General features: G+C 32.0%; 2 protein-coding genes across 5 annotated transcripts in view; both read left to right on the top strand.

The window, feature by feature from the left end:
• LOC111055076 (F-actin-uncapping protein LRRC16A) overlaps window positions 1-8064 on the top strand; it is a 95820-nt gene extending 87756 nt beyond the window's left edge. For 3 of the 4 annotated variants that reach the window (XM_039429099.1, XM_039429098.1, XM_039429097.1), the window contains 2 exons: window positions 1283-1347; window positions 3402-8064. In XM_039429099.1, coding sequence (XP_039285033.1) covers window positions 1283-1347; window positions 3402-3509 — 173 coding nt within the window. In that variant the 3' untranslated portion in view covers window positions 3510-8064. The remainder of the gene's footprint in view (window positions 1-1282; window positions 1348-3401) is intronic. The other variant, XM_039429100.1, reaches the window with a different exon arrangement.
• A 1090-nt stretch (window positions 8065-9154) lies between these two features.
• Window positions 9155-13775, top strand: LOC120351489. The gene is made up of 3 exons (XM_039429096.1): window positions 9155-9325; window positions 11455-11827; window positions 13539-13775. Exons 2-3 carry the CDS (start codon window positions 11461-11463, stop codon window positions 13643-13645), a joined length of 474 nt encoding a protein of 157 aa, XP_039285030.1. The 5' UTR covers window positions 9155-9325; window positions 11455-11460; the 3' UTR covers window positions 13646-13775.
• The last annotated feature ends 39 nt before the right edge of the window (window positions 13776-13814 follow it).

Genomic DNA, 13814 nt, shown 5'->3' with positions numbered 1-13814 from the left:
GTTTTTGGAAATTTTGCATTTCAAGGATAATATTAAAGGAAAAAGAGCCTCCTTCATACACCAATATTAGAGTAAAATCAGACTATAGAATTATTCATCATGAACCAGCTGTCGAGTGGATTACAAATTGCATGCAATAACGCTTGCAGTTAATATCTCAATGTAACTTGGTAAAAGATCAGCTATCGTGTAGACTATTAATTGCATTCAATGAGGCATGCAATTGATAACTCGAAATAGCATAGTATTTTCTCCCGACGTTTCTCTGCTTTCAACTCGGTAAGCTTTTAATGGTAATAGCATAGTTGTTTACAACACATTATTAGCATTGTCGGTACAACAACCCAAACAGCCATTAGTTTTTTATACACCAATATCTCGCCGACACGAAAGGACAGGACATAATTTACTCTGATTGACAGTATTAGTGGAGGCTGTGGTTTGTAACTGCGAGAGGTGTACTGTTCACAGAACTACTAGTAGACAGTAGTCGACTGTAATCGGCTTGAGTTAACAAAAATCAACTTGATATTTGGAAAATAAATTACCTATACCATAGGATATCCTCTTATGCTACTTTTTTCTCTATGATTTTATACTATGCCTGACTATACATTACATTCACTACTCTTTTCTCTGAGGTCTATGAATCAATTTTCTGTAGCTTATTAATTATTCGTAGTTTTTTTAATAATCTGATATATCTTTTAAAAATTTAGTTTTCTAATTGATTTATTCATTTAGTTTTGAATACCGATACCTGCTTAATTTTGATGTATCGTTTCACCTGTAATTTTATGTGTTTAGCTTTCAAGTGTAAGCTTCAATGTGTTTATCATTTGTAACTGCGAGATATTCAACTTTCAAACATTGTACAATTATAGTCCGAGAGATATTACTTTTAACATGGAGAGGGGAAACCAGTTTCCCCTTCCAGAGTTTGTAGCATGGACAGAGTAGTGGAGAGGAGTAAGCATGCTGCGCACAATTGGATGCTGACACAAAAGTAGGGAGAATGCTGTTAGGTAGTGGGAGTGATCAGTGAAGGAAAGAGTATCGGGTGTCTCTGTCTTCGAGTGAGAGCCGTGTTAAAAGAAATATCTCTCGGACTATAGTCGAGATTGGAAAACAATTTCACTGAAGCTAATAAACTTTAACATATTTCTATAAATCGATATTTCTATGCTTCATATATTATGCTTAATTTAATATTTTATTTTGTTAATGCTTTCTCTTCTTGTGTTAATGCTTCATTTTTATAATTTATTTTAATTTGTCACAGGCTTAGAAAGGAATGTTCATTTTAGGAGATCGCAACATAAGACTAATTGCAACGATAAGCCAAAGGTGCTGTACATATTATTTCTTTTATTTTCATTCTACATTTATTTTATTTGTATAACTTGTTTCTGATTCAGTATTTTAAACTCTTATAATAATTAATCCAAGTTCTCTTTTAAGTTTACATGTTTAGGCTCGGTCTCCGAGCTCGGGATTTAGCTAAGTTCTTGACGTCAAACAGCTGGAGTCAGAAAATTGGCTTTCCAAAACGGGGAATAGTCGCAGTTTTTATTTTTTATTTCTATAATTGGAAAGGTTTTCCTTGACAAAATTAAACATTCTTAAATAATTCAAGATGGCTGAAACTTCACACTATTTTCACTTTATTATTTTTATTTTGTGTTAAATTTTCTAGTTTTTGACTATGACAATGACTGCGACCACGCCCTGTTTCGAAAAGCCAATTTTTGACTCTAAAGTCAAGAATTTAGCCGAATCCCGAGCTCGGATTGGTTGTTATAAATAGCATTTACCTGACTTCTCTTAAATTGTACAGTTCATTATAATTTACTGCCGAACAACTGAATATACATTGATATATCATATCTCTGAATCAATTCAAAGATTTTTTCAAGATGATATACTATTGTAAAACCAATTCCATTCAACCTTAAAGGTCGTTTCTGATCCTGATTCTCTAGTATTCTCTTAAAATTAAATAAAAAGACGTTGTCGAAAACCACAGATTTTATTGTAAGTTAGAAAGACCGTTTCGGTTGTTACACCATTGTCAATCTCTGATAAACTAAAACCATAAAGAAACCATAGCATGAGTAGATATCCCATGGTATAGGGCGTTTATGTCGCAACTTTTACTGTTATCTCAAGCCGGTAGTTCACGTAGTTCTTCTCATAGTTCTGGTAGTCTCAAATTGTGCCGTTCATACACTCTCACCCCAACAAACAGTAAAAATTGACAATAATCGACAGTAATCGGCTTGAGATAACCGTAAAAGTTGCGACATAAATGCTCTATACCATGGGATATCTACTCATGCTATTGTTTCTCTATGCTAAAACTAAATACAAAAGCAGCAGAATTTATACTAGTAGGCGAGTACTACTATTGGTCAAGGGCATGAACGCCTGTCATTGGCCCAGCTAGACATTCTCCTCCCATTTAACGGTATAAAAGAAACATCACAAAATGGCGGTTTAAGCAACAGACTCGCCATGATAATAAAATTTACTTTCAGTACAAAATAAATTATTTCATGTTCTGGCCATCATGTTATTATGTAGCTTTCATGTTCTGAAGCTTGTGCTTATTAACGTTTACTGCTGAAAGTTCAATTGTTTCATTAACAGCTCATGAATTTGAATGCGCATTCCATGTGATTCTCGATAAATAGCTCTTAAAGTAACATCTACTATGATTGATCAATGTCTATGTGCTTGTGTAACCTACAATGTAGAAAACGAACCTTTTTTATTTAGACTATACTCTCCTCCAATCTAATAATGATGTATTTATTTTTTGTTGTTGGTTATCTATCTTGTTTCCACTATTATTATCACTATTAAATTTTATAAAACTTTTAAGTGAAAAAGCACTTACATTATTTGATGTGGCGACGTCCGCTTCGTGCTGGTATCGCACATTTTCAAGCCCAAAAATGGGCCACATCAAATAATGTGAGTGCTTTTTCACTTTAAAGTTTTATAAAATTTAATAGTATTTATTTTTGTTATCATTATCTATATTGTGCTTAATAATCTCAATTTTGTATTGATTCAGTAAAAGTATCTTGTGAATTTATTTATTTAGCGTATGGCAGATACACAACACATATAAAGCTCATGAGTTTCAAATTCCTACATACACACTGTATATTTCCAATCTCTTTGAGATGTTGTGTAGTTTTCGGTCAGGAGAACATAAGTTTGTTTGACCGCCATCATTTGCTAGTCTATTTAGCGTCAAACAATGTGCACCATGGAGACGAACTAGCGTTACACATGTTTGAGTTATAAAAACTGGTTGCTGGAACAATTTTGAGGTGAATTATTGTTTTGGGGTTAATTCGAATGTTGAGTAAAGTTTTTTGTGTGATTTGCAGGTGACAGTGGTTAGTGAGGATTACAAAATCGAACTGACGAATAAGTTGCGCTCACTGCCAGTGACCTTCCCACCAACCTGTCCGGTAGACGACTCAGTCGATGTCTAGAATCGACTAGACGACTCAGTCGATGTCTAGGATCGACTAGACGACTCAGTCGATGACTAGGATCGACTAGACGACTCAGTCGATATCTAGGATCGACTAGACGACTCAGTCGATGTCTAGAATCGACCCAATTCTAAATTATTGTTATCATCTAGGGCATAAAAACTCGTTCAGTACTATAATCCTAGAAACCATCTTAGTATTTATCAATTCAAAAACATCCAGTTATTGTCGAACTATAATAGTCTGTCTAGATTTATTCAAAATTGACTATTGAGTTTCACCTAAATGCTTCTTCTCTCTTTAAACGTTTTCCAACGTATATCCCATCATCATATTATAATATTTAGTGAGAAATCAAATTTAAAACTACTGTGTAGTATTTTTAAATGTTATTTTGGAGGGCCCTTTCAGTGTATAAGTAAAGTAAGAATCGAATCAACCAGTGTTCCGTCTTCATATATAGTTCATTATTTTATATTCATCAAAACCTTAGTAAGAAAACAAATCCGAAATTACTGTGTAATATTTTTAATCTTATTTTTGAGGCCAGTTATTACATTAAGTATTTATCAGTATACCAAGAATTTAATCTATCAGTGTTCCATCTTGATTTGTTTTATTCATCAAAACTGTATTAAATTACGAAACTGATTGAAAAATGTATGATATTGGTAGTTTTGAAGTGGTAATTTCAAAAGTAATTATTCTGGGAAGAACATGATGGTTTTAAGCGTTGATAACACTTTTTACAGTATCTTGATATTGTCTAACTCATATTTTTTATTAATTTAAGTAGCTGCCAATTACTTCAACTTCGAATTGAAAATAATTTAAATTATGCAAAAGCTTCCCTTTCTAAACTCCATAATAGTCCATAATAAATTAGGGTTGTACAAAACAAAACCTAGAAATTTGAGCTTTTAATGAAGAGAGTTATTCAATTATCAATTTTAATTTATTTAAACACGCAGAATACATACAAAACAATTGCAATAGAACAGTTACAGCAATAAAAGCACAATAGAAACTGAGATTTGGTAATGGTTTAGTGTATTGATTTAACAACACATCAAAAAGGTTGACAAAAATATTTTACTTCTATTTCTCGCGCTTGTGAGGTACATTTCAACTTCTACTTCAGCTCATTTATAGGCTTGCATTAGTGATAATACTGTCACCATCTAAATTTTCCAAACTTATTCATCTCAAGTGCAGTGCCTTTTGTTATTGGCAGATATACAATAAAAATGGTTTCAAGACAAATTGAACCCCCTTCATAATCATTCTCCAAGTTTGTTTGTATGTTATTACTCAAAATTTTCACAATCTAATATACTCCTTGGAATGATCTTGTAATTGACTGATTCTCATCAATTATGAAGTAAAATTGATGAATTGAAATTACCAATTACTGTTTTAGAATGCATAATTTCGGTGATATACTTTAATTTGCCAATATTACTTGCTCAATATTAAGTCTTCATTCCAGAATTAGGCAAGAAAAACACAAATCTAAAATAGCTTTATAGATTCAAGTGATATATTGTTCGAATCTGTGAGACTAATCTAAAGAAAAATTGAAATGAAGTTCGTTTATTAGGAATCAATAATTACTAATGCTGTTTAATTATAATTAGGCATTTATTTATATATCAATTATAGTTTGTGCCAAATACGTAGAATCATTTTTAGCTTTTTTGATATTAATATTGTATAGGTCTTCAATTAACAAAAAAAGTATTGGAATGCATAGCATCAGTATAGATAATAAGTTCATGATCTAATTTAGCAAATAATTTTCCATTCAAATCATATCTGGCTTTTTCCTCTGTATTCTCAGTGTTCTTCATCAGTCTGTTCTATTCTTAATATCTTCATTTTTCTATTATTCCCAATATAAATTTTGTCCTCCCTCTTCCGCATCAGGATTTAAATCTTATTGATGTTTAAATCAAAAATGGTCAAATTATAATCCTATCAATTCTATTTCCAATTTATTATTATAAAAAATAAAGTTCTTGACAGTATTAATTTGTTTTTCCGATCTGTCTAAAGCTGTAAAAATTATTGAAATGAAATCTATGTAGGGTAGAAAGTATTGCTCGATATTTTTCCTTGAAATTTTCAACAAACATAAATTATTACAGTTGAAAAACTATTGGTAGACCTACCTTTCAAGTTGTATTTTGAGTTATCCAACTCTAATAATAATATAATGTATATTTTTATGGTTGTAGGTAAAATATGAACATATTTATCCAAAAAATGTATCATTCAAAACATTTGAATTGAGCTGAATATAGTCCAGCTTCATTGATTGGATAAAATTCTCCATTTTTCTTAAACAAATTCCTTAGAAATACGCTTAATAAAAGCACAATATTTAAAACAATAAAATAATGCGGTACCTTTCTTCATCAATTTATTGATTTGCATGATTCTACATAACGGTACCGATCTTTGTTGGAATTACATTATACTCCGCATTACATAGGTAGTTTTTAGGTCTTTGTAAATACAGTATTCGATATAGAGCAATTAAACATTTAAAACATTAATAAAGACTTGAGTTATGATGGAGAAGTTTTAAGAACTTGATCATGCGGTTCATAGTTGGCTACATGCTTTCCTTTAACTGCGCACAACCCCAAGTTTTTTAGGTAACATTACCTCAAGAGAAGCTTGAGACATCAACTTGTATATTTAGATAGGAAAAAGCATCGAGAGATCCATTGTAAAACTATAAAAGTTCGTTTATAAAAGTGAATCATTAAGAAGCACATGTAATATTTGTATTATATATCTGAAAAAACTCATCTAGATTTAGAATATAAGTAATCCATAGTTGATAAATACTGTACTGCATTTTGTATTATATTCATAATATAATCTTAAAACTTATAATTTTCAGTATTCAAAAACACTAAAGTAATTCTAAAACATTTGACATTAGGAACAACTGATTAATTAATTCCACAATAATTGCCATAGAATAATAATAATAATATGTTAACTACATGCCCTAGTTATTGTTCGTGAAAAACGTTGAGTTAATATGAATGAGAAAGCAATTTGAATTATTGATTATCTCATCAATTTTTGTTTATCTCTTTCACAAGTATGCAAACTTGTACACTTATAGTCTGAAACTAATTGTTTTGTAAATATCAATCTGTAAATCAAATTATGTTTTTCTGAAGCTAGTTTATTGTCATAGAGCTTTCTTCATCCATTTTCAACTATTACCGACGATGGTATTAATAATGTACCACATTCCTAGGATAAGTTTTATTAAATTTAATATACCATTAATTTTTTTTTAATTTTATATCGTATCATGCTATAACCTATTAAATTATTCATCTATTCAATCTTGAATTTTAAAGTTTGTAATTGATGAATTAGTATGAGAGATAGAGGATGAGTTTTTTATATTTCTGTTACTGTTGGAAAGAAAATATTACTATTTTCAAAAACATGAACAATACCTTCAAGACAAACGAGTATAATTTTCCTAGTTGAGGTTTTTTGAGTTGAGGATCAAACCTGTTTTAAATGTAACTTCAAACTCTGCAACCCCTCTTTTAGGAGAAAGCATCGATAGATCACATCTTTGAAAAACTATGAAAATTTGATTTTGAATCATTATGAAGCACATGTTTTATGCTGATTAATTATTCATACTTTAAATCTAATCCTAAATAATTCTAATCCTAACTTTAATTCTAATCCATCTATATACCGCGTGTCTATTATGTTTCAAAATAATTCAAATTTTAATAAATTCTTACAGTATTGTTACGATACTCTACATTAAGTATTATTCTAACTCCTGTTGATCAGTATTTATGCATCAATTTTTATCTTAATATGAATTGTTGAGTTTTTCGAGAAACTACATACAGTATAATTTATGTAATTTAAATTACGGTTCTGAATTTCATAAGTCCTCTTGCAATCTCTTGTGACCTCATTTTTTGTGATTTAGCCAACAAGAGATCGCTACATCGCTTTGGATATAATAGTCATCAAAATCGATACAACATATAAAATTGGTGGTCTTTAGAATTTATTGCAAAAAATCGGAAAGAGCTTTCGATCATGTAGTAATAAATGGGCTTTATCCGAACCATTCAGTGTAACATTTCAAGTATTAAATTAATCATGTTTAAATTTTTTAATTTACGAACTTTAACCATGACTTTCCTCGATAAAATTCATTGTAACTCTTGTACTTTTCTTCCTAATACCTAATATTATTGTTTCAACTTGAATATTTCATGTTCCACTTCTATTAAATGATTCATTACTAATTTTATAACTATTCAATGTTTGCCAAGTAAATTACACATTCCAGCTGCTAATGCTCTTCCTAAATCCTTATATTATTATTTTTGTTTGTAGAAATTTATTGTTGTTAATTTGTTTTAATTTTATAAGTATAATCTGTTCTTAAATTTCTTGTTATAAATTCTTTATGTTATTTCAATCATATTGTGAAAATTTATAAAGGTAACAATAAAAAATAGGCATTCAATTTAGCCTGATTGTACATGAATTTATTATTTCTTCACTACTCTAATCCAACCCCTAAAACAGATTTGATGGAGAAAAGTTATGGAATTTTTTTTCTTCAACAAGTAGTACCGGTATGTACCGTACCCATGCTTTGAACCAGAGGTCCTTAAGCTGCGTACAGATATGCGCGCCTCCAACCCGCACCGCGCACGCTCCGCCCTCGTTCCTCCATCGCTCCGCCCCCGCTCTGCAGTCGCACCGATCATGAACGTTAAAGGAGATCTCTTCTCGCGTTCCACTCTTGCGCCCCGGTCGATCATCAATCGATCTGCTCGAGTGAAGTTCGGTTGCGGAGCAGAGCGAAAGTCTGTACGCACCTTTAGATGTATCAACAATTTGACACAAATAAGTATTTACATGTTAGGTACTATTATAGCCTAATCTATTTCACTGTGTTATTAGTTAAATTTTTGCTTTATTTCATTTCATTTATTACTTTTATCTCGAATCTTATACGGTAACCTACACAGTAAATTCTTCACCGTACTTTTATTAATTTCAAATTTGTCTTTTCTTACTCGTGTTTGGCAGGTGGCTTTGCCTATGAAATTGGTATAACAGCCTTCACGCGGCTGCTTGAAAGATACTGTAATATACCATATTTAAATTTGTTCAATGAGTTTCTTCATACTATAATATTGTTTAGTTGGTTCAAGCTTTAAAACCATTCTTTCCAAGTGAAATAAAATAAATAACGTATCGGTTCTTAAAAAAATAGCAGAAATCTGGTACTCACTGATAAACTATATTGAGCTGTCAAACAAAATCTTCAACTAACTTATGTAGCCTACCTTATTTATTGTACCAATTCCTAACTATCAACTTGCAACTAGTTTTTGTAACTCATTGTACAAAACTTGAATCTACTAATAATTAACTTTATTTCATACAGAATAATTCATATTATAAAAAAGTAAGTTGATACCCTACTGTGCTAACTCCAACATCAAGTGTTCAATTCAAAAAGACCGCCGAGAAATCTTGCTCCACTACATATCAAGATGGTCTTGACTTCGTGATGATGGCGTTTTGTGTGGAGTCGCGCCATTTCTTCAGAAACAAAAACCATGTACGTTAGAATTTTAGGTTTGAGGTTATAATGTTGAACAGAACTATACAAATATTACTTTGAAATAATATCAATGAGGTAATCTTTATATTCTCTTGGAGTTTATGAAGTTGATAAAAGTGTGGTGGTCTCATCAGTAAAATAGTATCGGCGCTATAAAAATCAGGTAATTATTTGATACACAATAATGTTGTTTTAAAACTTGAAATGGTTGATTGAAAAGTTTTGATTTGTTTTGTTTTAAAACTCTTAGATAATGTTTTTTTCATTAGAAATAATTAAGAAATTATCCTGATTTTGTTGAATAGTAGATTAACATTTTCAAATTCATATAAATTTGAAACTTCGAAAAATATTATTTTACGTTTTCAAATATAATTATCTCATGTCACAAAGTTACAGTAACTTGAAAAAATAATGTTCCCAACTATAGTATATTTAGCTATCATAGAACTGCTATTTAATTATTTTAATTCAGCTTAAGTTGAGTAAGTACCGTAGGCCTACTTGAAAAATGAAAAAAATCTTAGTTCTAGATAGTATAACCTTTGAATTCTATAGAAAGCTTCACGAAAGCACTGAATCATGTGCTTTGGTATACCTTTCTATTTAGTTGTTTACCCAAAAGGATTACCGTTTATTTGTACTCCGTGACAAAAGTAAGATGGCGGTCAAACTATATTGTCATTATGCGCATCAAAATATTTATTCAATTCATTCATTGAGTAGAATGAATTTTTCTTAGCCAAACCTCAGCTTTGTTTTTGAAGACGCTTCCCTGCAAGTTTCCTTACGTTAACAGGTCGTGAAACATGGTATTGCAAAGTTGGGGAAATAATTATTTTTCTAGTCAGCTCTACAGATTGGGGTGTCAATTGTTAGTTTCCTCCATGTTAAAAGATAATGCCTCAAAACTTGACTGCTCTTGAGTCGTGATGTCCTTGATATGCAGCGGACTGAACCATATATACACTGGTTGAAGACCGTAAAGATGCCCAGTTTCACAAATATATGTTTACAGTGCTTACTGATGTCCTGCTGGTGTTCAGAAGCTCATTGTCAAAGTGGCTTGTTGGAAGGAGCTTCCACCGGTTAGAGGATTTTTTCGGCGAAAGCATTGCTGGACTGTGACGCTGCCTACAGTTTTATGTACCATGCTTAATTGACACGATCTATCCAGGAAGACCTGGCCATGATGTCGACTTTGGATATTTGGATATCACTCAAAGTGCATTATTCTAGAACTTGAACATCAGCATACTCTTGCAGTGTTATACCCCTCCCCTCAAGCAGGAGATAAGAATGGAATAGGGCAGAGTATGATAAAATAATGATTATTGTATTCAAGATGCAAAGATTATTATATTTGTAAAGCACACCAAAACCAAATAACCAAATGCAATCACCAAACTCAGTCTATGCAGTAAATAAATCACCTGTACCAATTTGGTGCAAACTCCACCAATGCGTTCTGTCCACTTGAAGCCATGGCAAATCGTAGGATTTTGTGACAAATGATGGATGATCAGAATCAGCAAGGCTGTAGAGTCCATATTTCAAAGTCCCAGCCCAGTGGGTCTTCCCCTCATTCGAGCAGACTATTTTTTACAAACCACCGTTTTACACTGCTAAAAACTCTGAGCATGTAAATAAATAAATAAATAAGTTTATTTGTTTAAAGTGTTAGCTCATACAAAGAGTTGCTCTTACATTAACAATATTTCAACTTTTCACATGCTATTTAAATAACTGCATAACATTTCAATAGATAATAATACTAATATTTTATTTTAACTGTCTCTAACAAATTTTAAATTTTCACATGCTATTAAAATAATTGCATAACACATTGATAGATAACACATCAATTGATAACATATCAATAGATACCGTATTAATATTAAGTTCATTTAACTATCCATAACAATATGACGGTAAAACAAAATTAGTGCATCAAAACAGGCCTAATAACAATAGAAGTGACAATAAAAACAAACAATTGAATTATCTGGCATTTCAACTTAAATTCTGTTGTGTCCATTATTAATTCCCCAATTCTAACCGCACTTCTGTATAGCTATATAAATTTTTAATTTTCTCTGTGCTAAAATTTGACAGTAGTACCATTAATTGGTCTTCGACATGACTACATTTTGATATATTTGTAAGTATAACTCATGTAAGCATACTTGCTCCACAATATTAATAATTATTATATGTTTATTCATAAATAAATTATTCATCACACCTAATTATTACATGCTCGTCATCTAATCTACATTTTTCCATTTCTAGGTTAATATGAAGGACCTCACGCATTATTTCAACTCACCTTCGCCATCTTTGAAGAAACCTGAGACAAGTCCAGCTGAAAATAAAACTTTAGTGGATGAGAAAACACCAAAAATGAATAAAAAGGTCAGAAAGAAGAGATTAAAACTTGATAAGTTGACTCCTCCTCAGACTGCAGACAGCAGACAGGATCCTCCTATTGCTGAAAATGGGACTGAAGTTGCAAAAAGTGAAGTAGTAAATGGTGATTCCAGTGTTATTGAGGTTGGCAGTGATACAGGTTGTAATACAGCAAGTGAAAGAAAGAAGAAAAAGCGGAAACTATCTCCAAGCTGCGAAGATGCGTCAAAGCGAACAAAACGGAAAGTAGCAAAAGGTAGATTGAACCATATATACACTGGTTGAAGACCGTAAAGATGCCCAGTTTCACAAATATATGTTTACAGTGCTTACTGATGTCCTGCTGGTGTTCAGAAGCTCATTGTCAAAGTGGCTTGTTGGAAGGAGCTTCCACCGGTTAGAGGATTTTTCGGCGAAAGCATTGCTGGACTGTGACGCTGCCTACAGTTTATGTACCATGCTTAATTGACACGATCTATCCAGGAAGACCTGGCCATGATGTCGACTTTGGATATTTGGATATCACTCAAAGTGCATTATTCTAGAACTTGAACATCAGCATACTCTTGCAGTGTTATACCCCTCCCCTCAAGCAGGAGATAAGAATGGAATAGGGCAGAGTATGATAAAATAATGATTATTGTATTCAAGATGCAAAGATTATTATATTTTTAAAGCACACCAAAACCAAATAACCAAATGCAATCACCAAACTCAGTCTCGCAGCAAATAAATCACCTGTGCCAATTTGGTGCAAACTCCACCAATGCGTTCTGTCCACTTGAAGCCATGGCAAATCGTAGGATTTTGTGACAAATGATGGATGATCAGAATCAGCAAGGCTGTAGAGTCCATATTTCAAAGTCCCAGCCCAGTGGGTCTTCCCCTCATTCGAGCAGACTATTTTTTACAAACCACCGTTTTACACTGCTAAAAACTCTGAGCATGTAAATAAATAAATAAATAAGTTTATTTGTTTAAAGTGTTAGCTCATACAAAGAGTTGCTCTTACATTAACAATATTTCAACTTTTCACATGCTATTTAAATAACTGCATAACATTTCAATAGATAATAATACTAATATTTTATTTTAACTGTCTCTAACAAATTTTAAATTTTCACATGCTATTTAAATAATTGCATAACACATTGATAGATAACACATCAATTGATAACATATCAATAGATACCGTATTAATATTAAGTTCATTTAACTATCCATAACAATATGACGGTAAAACAAAATTAGTGCATCAAAACAGGCCTAATAACAATAGAAGTGACAATAAAAACAAACAATTGAATTATCTGGCATTTCAACTTAAATTCTGTTGTGTCCATTATTAATTCCCCAATTCTAACCGCACTTCTGTATAGCTATATAAATTTTTAATTTTCTCTGTGCTAAAATTTTACAGTAGTACCATTAATTGGTCTTCGACATGACTACATTTTGATATATTTGTAAGTATAACTCATGTAAGCATACTTGCTCCACAATATTAATAATATTATATGTTTATTCATAAATAAATTATTCATCACACTAATTATTACATGCTCGTCATCTAATCTACATTTTTCCATTTCTAGGTTAATATGAAGGACCTCACGCATTATTTCAACTCACCTTCGCCATCTTTGAAGAAACCTGAGACAAGTCCAGCTGAAAATAAAACTTTAGTGGATGAGAAAACACCAAAAATGAATAAAAAGGTCAGAAAGAAGAGATTAAAACTTGATAAGTTGACTCCTCCTCAGACTGCAGACAGCAGACAGGATCCTCCTATTGCTGAAAATGGGACTGAAGTTGCAAAAAGTGAAGTAGTAAATGGTGATTCCAGTGTTATTGAGGTTGGCAGTGATACAGGTTGTAATACAGCAGTGAAAGAAAGAAGAAAAAGCGGAAACTATCTCCAAGCTGCGAAGATGCGTCAAAGCGAACAAAACGGAAAGTAGCAAAAGGTAGATTGAAAATTATCAATGTTCCTTCAGATTCTCCGGACTCGTCGAATTCTCCAAAACCACAGTTGGAAGTCCCGAACGATTCCGGGCTAGCCAAAGATATCTAGTGAATTCTTTACTGGTTGACAAGTTGAGTATGTTGGTTAGTGACCATGAAGACGATGGTGGCTATGAGATTGAGGATGATTCAGACCAAGACGAAGATTACAGTTCGAAGAAGGTTAAGCGAAAGAGAAAGAAGAGAAGAGCACAAAAAGAACGTCCGTTGAGAAAGAT

This window comes from Nilaparvata lugens, chromosome 5, assembly GCF_014356525.2.
Source record: "Nilaparvata lugens isolate BPH chromosome 5, ASM1435652v1, whole genome shotgun sequence".
In the NCBI taxonomy this organism is placed as follows: Eukaryota; Metazoa; Arthropoda; class Insecta; order Hemiptera; family Delphacidae; genus Nilaparvata; species Nilaparvata lugens.
Note: the sequence above shows the minus strand (reverse complement) of the source record. Positions and strands in the feature narration are given on the sequence as shown.